The 16,457-nt window shown below is 35.2% G+C and overlaps 1 protein-coding gene across 3 annotated transcripts in view; it reads right to left on the bottom strand.

Annotated features, from left to right (window-relative positions):
- Positions 1–16,457, bottom strand: part of LOC131162289 (protein ALTERED SEED GERMINATION 2) — an 80,954-nt gene that overhangs the window by 47,731 nt on the left and 16,766 nt on the right. For 2 of the 3 annotated variants that reach the window (XM_058118600.1, XM_058118601.1), the window contains exons 4-9: positions 12,502–12,636; positions 12,296–12,403; positions 12,011–12,139; positions 10,743–10,858; positions 10,544–10,661; positions 882–987 (exon numbers count right to left, since the gene is read on the bottom strand). In XM_058118600.1, the coding sequence (XP_057974583.1) occupies positions 882–987; positions 10,544–10,661; positions 10,743–10,858; positions 12,011–12,139; positions 12,296–12,403; positions 12,502–12,636 (712 nt within the window). The remainder of the gene's footprint in view (positions 1–881; positions 988–10,543; positions 10,662–10,742; positions 10,859–12,010; positions 12,140–12,295; positions 12,404–12,501; positions 12,637–16,457) is intronic. The other variant, XM_058118602.1, reaches the window with a different exon arrangement.

The following is a 16,457-nucleotide window of genomic DNA, read 5'->3' on the forward strand; positions in this document are numbered from 1 at the left end:
ATCACTGAAAATTTTGGGACATTAATTTAGTTATGTACACTTAGTAGGTTTTGTGTTGAAAGTATAATTATTCTTCGGGCTATATAGGGGTCATCTTCTTGAATGCTTACGAGAAATCCCATGTTGAACCTCATATTGACATGTGAATCCTTCCTACATTACTAGGAATCACAAAACACAAACCAAACAAAAATATTCCCATCAAGCATCCCACTCATAGGAATGATATTCTTGGGAATGTCATTACAAGGTATATTTTTATGCTAAGAACCAAAGCCCTTAAGCTCCACTAGGTTGGGTCGACTACAAGAATCCTCTTCCACCATTCCGCATGATCTAGAGCGATATCCTCTAACAAATGGACGGTTGTTGAATCCTTAATGTCTCGGTCGTAGTTATTCTAGGTCTACCCCACCTCCAACTATCACTATAACATTAACTAGCTCACTTCTCCTCCCTAGTGTGTTATTTGGTCAATATTGCAAGTGCCCAAGCCATCTAGGCACAAACCAATTCAAACTTATGATAAAATTGCGGGATCAACTAACTTCATCCAAAAGCCTAACAAACAGCCTTGAAGTTTAAGATCCATCAATGACTACTTACGCGTTTAGGTGATTGTAAATGCCAACACCTCATGAAAGCAAACAGTAAATTAAAACAACTGCAAGATTCAGGTATCGAGCCCAAAGATCCAATTCATAACAAATCAAAGCAACTTGAAATATTCCATTCAAGCAACAAAGAATATCTTTCAAGAGATGAGAATCAAGCATGATATTATGTATATTATATATTTCTTCTAAAAAATTCCAGACTGCAGAAAATATCATCACTACTGATAGCAAAAGAAACTCAGGTCTCAAGGAGAAAAAACGTGCCACAATTTACATCCATTAGGTATACATGCTCGCCGCTATAACTGAGAAGCACCTCTTCTCCACTTGGACTAAATGTAACATGAGTCAAGTGCAAGCATGACATTCCCTGGGAAAAATAAAAAAATTAATAAGGATAACATTATAACTTCTAATGGCACTTTCAGTTTGAAGAAATATAAATGAAAAATGACACCCAAAAAAAAAAAAAAAATCTCTCTTAACAGATTCAAATATGAATGGCAAATAATGAAATTAAAAATAAACGAGGATCACCATATAAATTTATTTTAGTAGAAATAGGATAGCCATATAATTATCCATATTCCATCAAGAAAAAGACATCACTTAAATTTGAGAAACAACCTGCAGAATCTGTCCCTTGGCAAGTAAATAAAAAAAAAAAAAAACATGGGATCACACCAAGAATCTAATTTCTAACACTGAACTTTTTCAATTTGCAAAAATTCAGAAAATTACAATCTTATCACTGCTATAATAAAAGTTAAAACTTATGGTTGCATAAGAGTAGAAACAATGTTACCTAAAATGCAGAATGTTCCAATTTGTGGAAAGATCGCAATACAGAACACTCTTTGTGGTATGTTAGACGTACACTTAATTACTTATATAAATACAATTGTTCTTAATTACTTATATAAATACAATTGTGCATAATATGTTATCACACTTGTACATTTTTAAGAGAGAATGTTCAGAAGTTTCTAAATCTAAAAGACATTTTCTTTGGTGGAGTAGATTAATTATGATAGAAAATAAAAGTATGATGTGATGACTGATAATGCTCCACTTTACCAATAAAAAAATGACCTATGTAAAATATTCATTTAAAACTTCGCATCACTAGATCTAGTGTCCTAGAACAAAAATGTACTAGATTTAGTTTTTGGAACACTCAAACCAAATCATCATATGCCAGGGTGTTTTGTTTTCTAGTAACAGAGTGGAAAACAGTGCAAAAGCAAAGCAGGCCCTACCAGTTGTTTCGCATGATTCTAGATTTGAAACATATGATTCGTATCAAGGCTCAAGTCAATTTGAATCTCATGGGTGAATCGCAGAACTTGGTGAATCATAGAACCCAATCAAATCATTCGATTAGCTTTTCCTTGATCTAGTCGAATCCGACTGCTTCAAACCTACCCAAAAGCCTTCTGAACCCTTTTTTTTGGGTTGCAAATGACATTCCATTTGTGGTTTATGTGAGTTCAGATGAGAAGAAATTCAGCATCATTTTCTGCCAAGACTCCCATTGAGAACAAAAGCTAAATCTGGAGAAGAAACTCCTTTCAAAACTCTGGGTTACCCCAGAAAAAGTTAAAAGGGAAAATCAAACACACTAGAAATGACCCAAAATAATCAGCATGCCCTATCAATTCATGAAAAGTTTGCATTACTCAAAGAAACATCCCTCAAGCCACTCTCCCCAATAAATAAATCGAATTTCTGCATTGTTGGAGTAACCCTGCCTCCTTGTTAATGTTTGTTATTTACCTTTTCTTCTTGCTTTAGTCGTTAGAGAAAACTCGGGATTTAAAATTTATTTTTCTTATTAAACACCATAAAGTTCAATTTCTTATTTTTTTTTTTTGATTCCTTCCTTTATTTTTTTTTTTTATTTTTTTTTTTAAAAAACACATGATTTTTTATTTTACCATTAAAGAAATATTACACGTGCACCATAAACATAAAGCTTAATTTTTTCAAAAGTTTTCTTGAATCCTAATCTTATTTTTTAGTTCATCACAAACTCTTAGACTTGGTGCTTAAGTTTTGACTCTTACGCTTTTAGTATATTAATCCATAATTTCGATCTATTTTACTATTTTGGTTGTTGTACACATGGATGTCATTTGGAACTGATTTTTCAAATTTTGTATTGCATCTTAAAAATTCAATTTGATTCTTAATTCTCGATTCTCAATTCATGAAATTGAGATTTTGATTCACAATTTGAATTGATTTGACTACTATGAGCTCTAACATAAAAATATTAAATTTATCCCCACCAAAAAAAAAAAAAAACAGAATAGCAACATCAAATTAACATAAAATGACAAACAACAAACCAAGCCTTAAGCCCCACTAGGTGGGACCAGCAATCATTCTTTGTTGACTTATGCATGAGGATTTTCCTGTATTTATTTTTGTGCCTTTTGGTTTTTCCTTTTTGATTTCTCTGGGGCATCCTAGAGTTTGTTAAGGAGATGTACTTTCTCCTGATTGTACATTCTAGTATGAATTAATTTCTTTTACTATCAAGAAAAAAAATAATCTTTCAACACTATAATACTCATCCACTAATCCATATGGTATTTATCAAACTAAAATATGCAAGTTATTAATATAAATTGCGCAACGCAGGGCATGATCTTCAGAAGTCCTCCTCACTATTGCTCATTAAGAGATGTTTATCCTCCATCTCCAAAAAATTTTCATTGATGTGTAATGTGTAGACTACCATGGGTTGAACTATTGAAACCTAGGATATGATTACCATCTATAAAGGAAAAAATCTCCAAACTTCCAAAATGTCATTTAGAAAAACCTTGTCACAAATTACTAAATATAATCCTAATGTATTTCCACACCATTGCGCCATGTGGTCCTCTGCCAACCCAAAGATCCACTCATTGTATTCAATCGTCCATATTTCATGGCAATGATTTTTCGCCAAAGGTGATCTTTCACAATTATGAAGGGCATCCATTTATGAGCACTAAGAAACTTGGAGTTTCTATGCAGTGGGACTGCACCATCGCTACTAGAAACCCATCTTTCTGAGAAGATAAAGAAGAAAGTTCTGATTGATGTGATCAAAAGCTTTCTTCGTGTCTAGCTTAAAGACTACACCACTTTTCCTTTCTCTCTGATAGGTATTCGCCACCTCAGTAGCAATGAGGGCTGCATCCATGGTTTGTCTTCCGGCCATATAAACATGTTGGTGATGCCCGATAACTTACATAATGGCTCTTGTTATCCTTTTAGCAAGTACTTTAGCAAGAATCTTATATATACTCCCCACTAGGCTGATTGGATGAAAGTCTTTCATATTAAAGGCGCCATATTTCTTCAAAATTAGAGTAAGGAAAGTGGCATGGATGTTGCACACAAATCTACCGGATATAAAGAAATCCTTAAATGCACTTATAAGGTCCTGTTTGAGAGTGTCGCAATTAGACTAAAAAGGGGGATATTGACCCCTAAGTTTGGTGATTAGCATTTACAAAACCTTGACCAAAGTTTTCTCTCAGAAAGTGGCTAAAGTATTGATGTATACAATTTCCCATACTTAAGACTTTTATTGGAAATCTTGATATTTTAAATGCAGATTTGGGGGCAAATGAGGTTGTGGAAGATGCAATTAGAGAAGAAAAAAATATACTTATTGAAATTCCATTCTAAAAAATCTTATAATTGTGTATGGGTTTTTGGATAAAGTCATGGATAGAAAGATTTTGGGATTAGAGGGTGTCTCTTTTGTTCTTCTCAATGTACATGAATCAGCAGAACCAGCCACGATGAGGTGTTAGACAAGAGGATCCATTGCCCATTTTTTGTTCACTATTGTGACAAATGCTTTTTGATTCAGCAAGGAGATGACAAAGATTTAGTAAAAGTGGGTCATGAGGATTTGTCCATATCACATTTACAATTTGTGATTGATACCATTCTCTTTCCATTGGATGATGTGCATAGCTTATACAATATGCTAACCATGTTATACATTGGTGAGAATGTTTTGGGGTTCAGAATTTACTTTTTCCAAAGGTTATCGTAGTAATTGGCATTGAATCAAGTACCCATTCTTCTTTGACTTACGCTAGGAGGTTGTGCTATCTTTTTTTAATTTGGCCCATTACTTATGTAGGCGTTCCCCTTGGGCAGTAATCCTTCTGCATCATCTTTTGGAATTCAATTTATGAGAGAGTTTCTAGGAGGTTTGATGGGTGGAATTGCCTTTCTTTACTTTAAGGCGACATATTACTCTTTTGAAAGCATATCTCTCTTTTGTTTTGTTCTATTGTTTCTCTCTTTTTAACATTTGTGTGGGCAGCACATAGAATAGAGAAGTTAATGAGTCTTTAAGATCATAAGTGGCTGAGAGAGGGTGGAGTTGCAGAGATCACCTTGTACGTTGGGTGACAGTGAGTTGACCTAAGGAGGGGTAGGGTCTAGGTAATTTGGTATCCAAAAACACTCCTTGTTGTGGAAATGGTTATAGTGTTTTCCCTTAGAGCCTTTCTTTTGGCATTAGGTCATTCGAAGTAAGTTCAAAATCCAAAAAAATGATTGAGAAGTTAAAGTTGGAGCTAATATTACCATAGTAGATTTTCATATATCTATTACCTCTTTTCCATATTAGGTTTGATACAAGGTTTAATGATGGAAAGAGAGACTATTATTGGGAAAATCATTGGATTGAGGAGGCTGCTTTGTCTCAAGTGTATGTCGTCTTCTTCAATTATGTACCCATCATGATACTCCAATCTCTACTTTCCTTTCTATGTAGGAGGTGCTTGCCTTTGGACTTTCACTTCACGAGAAATTTAATGAGGGAGATGAATGATTTTGTTCTTTTGTTGAAAATAAAAATAAATAATTTGGTTTCTTAATTCCTCTTTGGAATTTTCTTGCAAATCTTACTTTCTTCACTTGATTCATGTTCCTAATGCTTATCTTTTCTTCTTATACTCTTTTCTTCTTGCATATTTAATTGGGAAGGACATGTTTCTTAAAAATAAAGGTTTTTACTTGGCCTACGACCCAAATGACAAGATTTAGAAGGGAAACCAAATTAGGCCCTATCACCAAATGTATGTGTCCTATGTTTCAGGGGTGAGACTTGTTTCCTTTTGCATGGATTATTTGGAATAACATATTTGTAGTTCTTGGTGAGAATCGGATTTTCCCATCTCTAGATGTGTCCCTAATTTAGAAGATCTCGAAAAGGCAGAAAGAGGAAAGCTTTGTGATGACGGCATGATTCTTGCTGATCATTTGGTGTATTTTGTTAAAGAGTAATGCCACAATTTTAAAGGGTTTTGTTACATCTCATACCTGTCTTGGAGCAAACTAGTTTTTCTTGCTTCTCTTTGTTTCTCTATGAATGGAATTTCTAGAAATGTTTCTTTAGAAGACTTGCAAAGAGACTAGATTGCTTTGCTTCACTAAAGATGCATAGATTTTTTCTTTTCTTTTCTTTTCTTTTCTTTTCTTTTCCTTGGGTGTATCTGTTGACTTATTCAAGGATTCCTTGTTATAATACGATCTTTGTTTTCTTTTGTTGCACTTATTTCCTCTTCTCTTTCAAATAAAATTCTTCATTCATCTCAGGAAAACAATTTAATGTACATGCCTTCTGACCCATCTGACTCAAAGGAATGTGAGGAAGAGGATACCAGTGCTCGTCTTAATGGCACAAGGTGTATAGTGGCCACTACAATAGATTCTAAGGCATGGATGTGCACCAATATCCCATGTACTTGTGTTAAATCTAGAGATAAAATTCCACAAACTTGTTATAAATGGGCGTAGTTCTACTAATGTAGTATTGAAGCCAGCCTTCAAGAGATTGGTTCTCAAGCCATTGCCTCACCCACGTCCTTAAAGAGTTGGCTGGGTAGATAAAACCTCTCTGCTAGTTTTAGAGTGTTCTAGGATACCAACTTTTAACAAGTTACTTTTTTACCGAAATATTTTGTGATGTCTTGCCCATGGAGATGGTGAATAACCTACTAGGTTGCCATAGGATCTACAACGTTCATGCTCAAAACTTGAAGTCAGAGAACAGTTGCATGCTCAAACTCAGTGATGGGAAAATAATTTTGCAACCAGCTACCCCACCAAGAAAATTGTTGACTCAAGAAGTACCTCCTCGGTGTCTAGAACAAAAGAGTTCTATTGAGATTTCGATTAAATGAATGACCTAGCTTGAAGATAGGTCTCTCCCTCAATTTATAATACAAATCAAATACATGATAATGACAATCTTACTAACTCTCACTAATTAACAAACTAACAAATTTAATAATAATACTAAAAGACATAAATAACCTCTAACACTCCCAATTAAGCTGGAGCATAAATATCATATGCTCCTAGCTTGTTACAAATAAATTTACCACGAGCAACCCCCCCCACCCCCCCCCCCCCCCCCCAAAAAAAAAAAAAAAAAAGCTTTGGTAAACATATCAACAAACTAAATGTCAAACTTCACATAAATGGTAGTAATGAACCTCTACACAAGTTTCTCCCAAAAAAATAGCAATCAACTTCAATGTGTTTCGTCTACTCATGAAATATCGGGTTGGATGCAATATGAAGAGCATCTTGATTATTACACACCAACTTCATAGGCAGGGAATGTGAGAAACCCAATTCTTCCAACATTTTCTTCAACCAGACAAGTTCACAAGTAGTGTGAGCCATAACTCTATATTATGATTTAGCACTTGACCTAGCAGCAGGGTTCGTTTCTTACTCTTCCAAGAAACCAAATTACCACCAACCAAGATACAATACCCAGTTGTGGATCTTTGGTCAGAAGGCAACCCAGCCCAATCTGCATATGTATATCCATGAATATAAAGTGTAACCATGATCACGATATAAAAAACCTCTCCCAAGTGCACCTTTGGGATATCTCAAGATGCAATTACTCTGTCCCAATGACTTGTCTTCGGAATATCTAGAAATTGACTCACAACACTTGTTGCAAAAGATATATCCGGTCGAGTGACTATGAGATAATTCAAATTTCCAACAAGTTTACAGCATTGTCCAAGATTAGGCAACAATCACCCATTTCGGCACTTACTGTCAAGATCCACGGGTGTATCAACCGGTTTGAATCAAACAATCCAACTTCATCCAACAGATTAAGAACATACTTTGTGACAAAACAATTCTCATACAAGATCTAGATACTTCTACACCCAAGAGGTATTTCAATGGTCCCAAATATTTGGTTTGAAGCTTAATCTGCAAAAAAAGTTTGAGACTCTGAATACCTTTATCATTATGCCCCGTAATAACAATATCATCCACATACACAACAGAAGGATCCTACCTGATGAAGTATGACGATAAAACACAAAATGATCAACTGCACACCGTTGAAGACCAAACTCCCTTAAGAACAAACCCAAGTGAATGCTCCATATAGACCTCCTCCTCAAGATCATGTAAGAAAGAATTCTTCACATCTAACTAATGCAAAGGCCAGTGACAAGCAGTAGCCAAGGAGATGAACAAACGTACTTATGTAAGTTTGGCAACAGAAGAAAAAGTATCAAAATGATCCAAACTATACACCTAAGTATGCCCCTTAGCAACAAGATGGGCCTTCAAACGAGCCACAAAACCATTAGGGTTGAGTTTCAATGTAAACCCAATGAAAAAAAACCACACACTTGTCAGGAGGAAGAGATACCAAGTCCCAAGTGCCATTGTCCTATAAAGCATTCATCTCTTCAACCATAGCATTCCCCTCTACCGAGTGGGCTAAGGCATCTGAAACAAATTTAGGAAGGGCAGTAGATGATAGAGCAATAACAAAACAATAATAGGAGGATGATAAGAAATCATAAAATGGGATGTTGGGTACATGTGTGTTTACCTTTCCGAACAGCAATAGGAGGATCAACGTCATGAGAAATATGATCATCAAACAACGAAACCAAATGCGTGGTAGTAGAAGCTAGAGGGGACTCTCTTCCTTGGAGCCGCCATCATGAATACACTTGCAAATTAGGATGATCAAGACAATGAGAAGTACTCAAACTATAATGAGACAAAAGTGGTTGATTGGGTGAGGACAGCAAATTAGAGTCTAGAAGATTAGACAAAGGAACAGACTCAAAGAGATCAAAATCAAACAGAGACTAAGTATAGTACGGTGTAGACTCAAAGAAGGTAGCATTTGCAAAAACAAAGAAGCAATGGAAAGTAAGACTATAACAACAATATCCTTTTTGAATATATGAGTAACCTAGAAAGACACATTTTATAGCACAAGGATCCAACTTATCCACCTCGAAATTAGTTGATGAAGAAAGGACACACACATGAATGTATGAGGAGGTAAAGAGAATAGAGGTAGAAAAGAGAACGAAGGAGGGAATTTTACCTCAAAGAACATAGGACGGCATCGATAACAAGCAGTAAGTACAACATCACTCCAAAACTCTTTTCTAGGGGTAACATAAAATTATGTTTGTTAGATTTTATTCTGTAATTTGTAGTTGTTAAGGCTTGACATACATTCTTGGCCAGCAACCTATCAAATTAAGCTTTTAGGTAAAGAGGTTGCTTAAAATGGTATCAAAGCGATAGTTAACAGGCCTTACAATCTATTCCATAGTGTAAAAAGAGTATATTTAAAGCTCACACACAAACTAAAGAATGTAAGGGAAACACAGAACTTTATAAGAGAGTTAAAAATGATTAAGTAAACCAAATGAAATACACTACAATGAACGAAAAATTCAAAAGGCAAAGCCAAATTAACTGCTCTCAAAGATAATGAGACATCATTGTGCATAATCAAAGTTTTAAATTTTAATTTAGATTAAAGTACGGAAATTCGAGATTCCACCAAATTTTGGATGATTCATGAAAAGTTTAACGGAAATTTTGTAAGACAAAAACTTAATGGCAATTTGATGGTGTGGGAAAGCAGAAAATTTCAACAATTATGAAGAAATTTAAGAAACACTACAACCATACTTCCAAAAAAGGTCTTAAATTTCTACGAAATCATAGAAATTTCCATCGAAATTTCCGCTTTTAAACAACCTTTCAAATGGAAATTACAGTCTTTCCATTTTGTAAAATTTCCACCGAAATTTACACAAATCATCTGAAATTTATTGAAATATCATTTTTTTTTTATTTAACTATAAAACAAAAAGCATAAAACTCATGAAATTAAAATTTACGATTCAAACCCAAATCTAAATCCCTCTCTCAATTAATCTTCTTTTTTGTTAATTGAAACTAATGATTATTATAAGATGGATAAGAATGATTGCTTCCACACTATAGAAATTTTACAGAAAATTAAATTTAGATATTAGCAACAACATTTTGTTAGACCATTTATGTCTAAATATCTCTATTTGTGTAATAAATAATATTAAATTATTTTATGAATTTCATTTATATTAACTAAACATGTTTAATATGATTACTATATTACAGTTATTGCACGGTTTGCACCTTATACCACATATGTGCCGTTGATGTATTTCATTTGTAACATTTTGGTTTTGAATCTTGCATTATTATGCTTGCTAACAAATTTTTAAGCTTGATAAAAGAATTCCATGCTTTACTACCAATTTCCATCAATTTTAAAAGAGAATTCAAAATTGATATCAACATCGAAATATTTGTGCTTTTAAATTTTAGTCGAAATTGAAATTAAGACCTTACTTCCATACTTGCAATCTAAGTCTAAGTAAAGAGCATGATGTTCAAAATAATGGAAATGCCATAATAAAATCAAAAAGAAGCAATGAAAATCAGGTGGGGTTAGCAGTGGTTGGAGCACACATTTCTGGCAAACTTAAATGATAGTCAACACTGGAACTACTACGGGAATGATAGTTCAGTATAAATTAACGTGATTCTGTACTAACACGGTCAGAAAGATGCATCGGGCAGAAATAGGTAACACAAGGAGGTGGGGACATCATTTTTTGACAGGATGTCAGGGGAGGCAGCATTCTTCGATCATATAAGCGAGCAAATGCATCACTGCAAATAGTAGAGATCAAAAGATCAGTGCGACCAGAAACAGAAAAATCCCACCAGATGGCATAAACCACAAATAACTACCTCCCACCAATGAGGAGCAAATGAGGCCTAGTGGAGCTGATGTCACAAGATTTCAAAGCAAGGGACTGTTTAGGAGGATCAGCTAATGACTTCTTTGATCCACACCGCAAATCAAGCTGTCATCAAGAAGTAAATGTTAAAAAAAAAATCAAATATTCAAGAATTTAAGATTGAAAATATGTAGGCATATTTTAGATACAAGTACAGGAAAAATATTCATGAAAAGTTTATATAAATGTATATACAAAACCATTCAGCTTGAACTTAATCTTAGATTCATTAACCTAAGGTCAAAATTAACCACAAATGTAAAAACTGTCGAACAATCTCGACCAATCATAAATGCAATTGAACTCAAAATTGTTTCAAGGAGCACATTTTTTTTTACAACAAACTATTTTTGGAAAAATTGAAAACATCTAAATTGCCAACCAAAACATTAGAGGAACATTACAGCCAAAGTACCTAAAAGAGGAGTGCCCCTATGTTCTTTTCCCCATTCAATAATTATACATTTTCCATGGTTAAGGAAACAGAAGTGTGAAATTATTAGCAAGCATCACTTGGGGTTTCTTGTTTTCTTTTCCATGCCTGAAACTCATCTATTTCATTTCAAATCTTCAGTTATATAATAATGCAGCCACTTGGGAGGGGTGGCATGACATTTAAAATGCAATTTAAAGCGCATTTAACACTATACTCTCCTAGCACATTTAATTGTCTACTGATATCACGATAAGTTTCTAAATACCATCTTCCAAGAGCATCTTCAAATATGTTAGAGCTTCTAATGCATGATCTTTTAAATTTAGCAGTATATAAGAGAATAAGGGTTCGCGTATGCTGTGCTAGAACAGAGAGAATTTTCAGGACAGCACTAAGGCCTGTGACCAGCTAAGTTTGAAAGAGAAAGGAACGAAGGGAAAAAAACAGACTTCAGGTGGAAGGGTATAAGAAGAGAACAATGAAGAAAGGGGGAGAAAGAAGATGAAACAAGAATTTGGAAGATCAAATTCTAGCAACGAAGTTGAAAATCTCATAAACCTGAGATATCCAACTTGACTATCCAGTAATATTTAAGTTACAATCCAAGTTAACTAAAAATGCAAATATTATATTTTCATTATGCTGAACAACACTTTCAACAGCAAGAAAACCAAATTTTGATTGAAGCATGTATTCATTCATTCTAAAGAATAAACATAAACAAACTCCATGCCACCTACGATTATAGATAGAGGAAGAAACAGTTAGAATTTAGAACTTACTAGAACATTGCGACATTCTTGATGAGAAGAACCAGCCGGTGGACAAGAAGCACCCTCCCGAAAGTCATGCTGCCTCAGTGTCCCATCTTCACTTGCACTCCATACTACATTGGGATTTCCAGCTTCAACCTGCAAAAAATACCAGAACAAAAGCAAGCAAGTGAAATTTGATAATCATCAAAAACTTTTCATGATATACTTAGGTTTCCATTTTGCCGTATTTGTGTAACACCACTAAAATAACTGGATTCTAAAAAACTAGTTCTCACAGAAATGCCAACTTACAGCTAATTTTTTCACTCTCCTAGTATGACACTGAAACAATGATGATGGAGCAATTGCATTCTCTTCTGGCCCCCTCCCACTTGAGCGAGACAAATTAAATAGTCGAACCTGCCAAAAGAAAATCAATGAGTATATTTTACCCCAAATATTTAATAAAGTGGACAAAGCATCTCAATGCAGAGAAGTTTCAACCGTCAGAACATTACTTCTGCATCTCCAGCTCCAGACACCACAAGCTCGTCAGAAGTTTCAGGGACAAATTTTGTACAGAATATGTTGGCAGAATGACCAGTCTCCATACTGTGCAAAAGCTCACAGCTTGGATAGCTCCAAATGTTAACCTGCACTAATTTAAAGCGTCAATATTTACACGCGTGCAACCCCACCCTCACCTACCCACTACACATAAAAACACATCCACATAAGAAGCTGCACACATGCACATTTATCCGACATATTTTGGTTAAGTATTTAAGCGGCAGTGAAATACAAAGAATCCTGTCAAGCAAAAAATACAATAAAAAGCTAGGTCAAATATTGGTGTTTTAAGACGTGAAATCACCAAATCAATGAAGCATTGGTGTTTTGTGAAATGAAGTCACCAAATAAATGATTCAAATCAGATAAAAGGAGTCATAGATTAAGCCTACTAAGCCCCTTTCTTCCTAGTTACCTAATTACTTCAAAATACTATTTAATTCGATTAAGTCCAACCTTGTATTCTCCGAAAAATAGCATACTGCATACTCTTTTATTACTGAAAAGAAGCAGAGGAATGAAAAGGCAAGATAGAGAAATAGTATATATTGGAAATGTTGCAACTTAATAAGTAAGAAGCACATTTACGTCTAACTTTTAATCACACCATGTGTGAGGCAAAGCTACATCCAAAAGTAGTTTATCTAGGTATTAGGTATGCGTGAGAATAGGTTATTTTTATCTCTTTCTTCAAGATTGACACCAAGTTCTCTCTTGCCCGCTCATAGGGGAGGCAAAATATTGGAAAAACAATCAAAAGGGTGTAAATCAGAGGAACTTGCATAGCAGCAACCGCACTCTCTCTCTGACTTGCTAACAAAAGAAGCTCATTGAGAGAGGGAAAAAAAGTATTAAAATCTAGGGGTGGACTCAGGAAAATGAAATAAATAAAATAAAGAAAAAGAAATGAGAGGAAATATAGCCCATTTCAATCAAAATCCCCCTGTTTAACTCTCTTCTGTCATAATTATTCAAACACTTCAAACTAGCTAGCTCATTCAGCACTTTTTCCCCACACTCTTACCTAAATATATCCAAATTTCTAAGACCCCCCAAAATCAGACAACAAGAAGCCCATCTAATCCAACAACTGTTTAGCTCCAATATCCTTCCCATTAATCACCTTCACACAAGAGACAAGGTTGGGCAAAGTACCATCCCTTTTGTGATCAGTTGCCAGCTACTACCCATCCCATCAGCCTCAAGAATAGGCCTACCTTTTCTAACCCTTCTAACAGAATCATTTACACATAGGAAATATCACCAAGGAATCAAAACATCCCCATAGTGTTCCCAAAATTCATCTAGTAATAAACCATCATAACATGCAAGCTCATAATCAAAATCACTCTTGTCATCAGAATCATCACCCTATTTCTTATTTGCCCTCAATTGATCTCCACCAACCTTCTCACCTGATCCATCTCTAGATTAGTCGGGCTCTCAAAAAGAGAAAAGCTTCCATCATTATTGCTCTTTGATGTTTTTTCTCATCTCAGATAAGGATTAAGTTGTTTTCACTGAAAAACTTTCCACATCTCAACACCTGCCTGCATTGCTTTCAATGCATATAAACCTTACTCGACCCAGCCTGATTGGATTGCTTTCCAGTGGTAAAAAAAACTTATTTCCACTGCTATTTTTTACATTAAGTACCACTGAACCCTGGATAGGAACATCCAAGCAGCTGCTGTTGTTCCCATAACATCGTGATCACACAGCCCTTTATAATGAACAAAATTAACCAGAACGCTTCCACCAAGACCCTTAATTCTGACTTGCCTGGCCCTCAGAGTTCCCAAGGTTTGAAAACCTTGCAGCTGCAAAACTATCATTCAATGGAGAGAGAATTGAGGATGATCCCACACTCTCTTGCCTTTCCAATTCATGTTGCAGATCTGTCAACCACCTTATCTATCAGTCGCAGACCTATCTGCCCTAAAACCAGATTTTCATCCTAGGCTTTTAAACCCACTGATTGCTGATTTTCCACTCCCTTTTGTCAACGCTTTTAGGTTTCAAAAGATCCTATTGGCCCCTAACCTCCAGATAGGCATTTGAAATATCCAACTGATTTCATTACAAAACTGAGCTTGGGTGAGAAACAGGACCACATTAAAGGGAAAAGAAATAACACCCATCACATGCCACCAAACCCCAGCTTCCATCCCAGAACAGTAAGAATCATCTCCTACCTTCACTGTGACAGGAGGAAACCCTCGTTGTCAATAGGGCTGCAAACAAACCAAGCTATTCATGAGCAACTCGGGAGCTCAAACCAGTAAGACCTTGTTCAGACTCGTTTATTATCTCAATGAGTGATTCCTGAGCCCAAACTTCAGGCTCGTTTACTAAACAAGCTGATCCTGAGCACAAACGAGCTCAGCTCATTTCAGCTCATGAACACCTCAACTAGGCTTGGTAATGAGCTCAATTCCACTTTCGATTCCCCTACCCTCACAAAGTGGGGAGCCTTGTGGCCCGGGGATGCCCTTTTTTATTAATTTAGCTATTGCTTCATTCACAAATCAACAATAATCTGTTCACATTATATTAATAAATTTTCTAATATTTTTTATCTATAATTCCCCTTTTATATTGAATTTTTACACTATTAATTTGTCAGCTTTATGAGAACTGAAATTGGAAATGAGTGGAAGAACAGAGGAGGGGGTGGGATTTTATAGAATGGGGAGGCTCTCGCCCTGAAGAAGTTCCAATCTGGGACAAGTTGCTCAAGGCAGGTTGCAAGTGTTCTCCAGTCTCCACATCCCATTCCTTGTCCCACATTGGAAACCCCTTAAAGTTTCAGCATATAAATGCAGGTTTCTCCCATTCAATTCCCCATCCCCATGGCTGAGCTCTCACTTGTACATGCTTCTGGCCCACAGAGAGGGGTCTTTTGATTTTTGAATGAAGAGTCAATAAGTTTAGGCTAAAACTGAGTTGAGCTCGAGTCAATAACTTAGGCTCAGAGCCAAGCTCGAGCCCAACTTTAAAACTCACATCAAACTGATCCCAAGCCTGAGCCCTAGCCTAGATCTTCCTATTCCGAGCCAAGCTTGAACATGCTGAAGCTCGGCTCAGCTCGTTTGCAGTCCTAGCTGTCAACTCTCTTCTTTCATCACTTATTATTTCTCACACTGATCAGCCATCAAACAACCACAATTGAAGCATCAGCCACCATTTTTATTGGATGATGTTGCATCAATTTCTCTCATGCATCACTCCAACCAATTTATATTCTCACATTTGATACACCCATGGTCTTAAATTTCCACGAAATTGTCAAAATTTCCATCAAAATTTCTGATTTCCGTCACCCTCGAAATCGAAATGGCTGTCAATTTCCGTTTTGCATAATTTCTGTCAAAAACTCAACAAATTCATCCGAAATTTATCAAAATCTCAAAATTTTAGCGAAACTTGTCGAAATTTGAACTATGTAATGAAATTTCCTCAAAATTCAAATTAGGGATTTAGGAGTAAAATGAAATTTCTCTTTTAATTTATTTTTATCATAACAAATGATTATTACACGTGCTTTTAAAATTATATGAATAAATAAACTTACAACAACATTTTATTTAACAATTCATTTCTAAATTATCATTATTTGTATAATAAATAATATTTAAATGATTTATGAATTTCATTTGTATTAACTGATTCACTAAATATGTTTAATGTACATTATCTTACAAATATGTTTGACGCACATTATATTACAACTTCTCCACCCTCTACGCAGCATAGATGTATTTACTTGTAACATATTAGTCCTAAAACATAAATTGTTATGTCCATTAATCATTTCTAAAGCTTCATAAAAGAATTCCATGTTCTCCTACTGGTCTCCATTATTTTTTCAAATCGAAATCGAAATTGACATCGAAATCAAGAA

Source organism: Malania oleifera, chromosome 8, assembly GCF_029873635.1.
Source record: "Malania oleifera isolate guangnan ecotype guangnan chromosome 8, ASM2987363v1, whole genome shotgun sequence".
NCBI lineage: Eukaryota > Viridiplantae > Streptophyta > Magnoliopsida > Santalales > Ximeniaceae > Malania > Malania oleifera.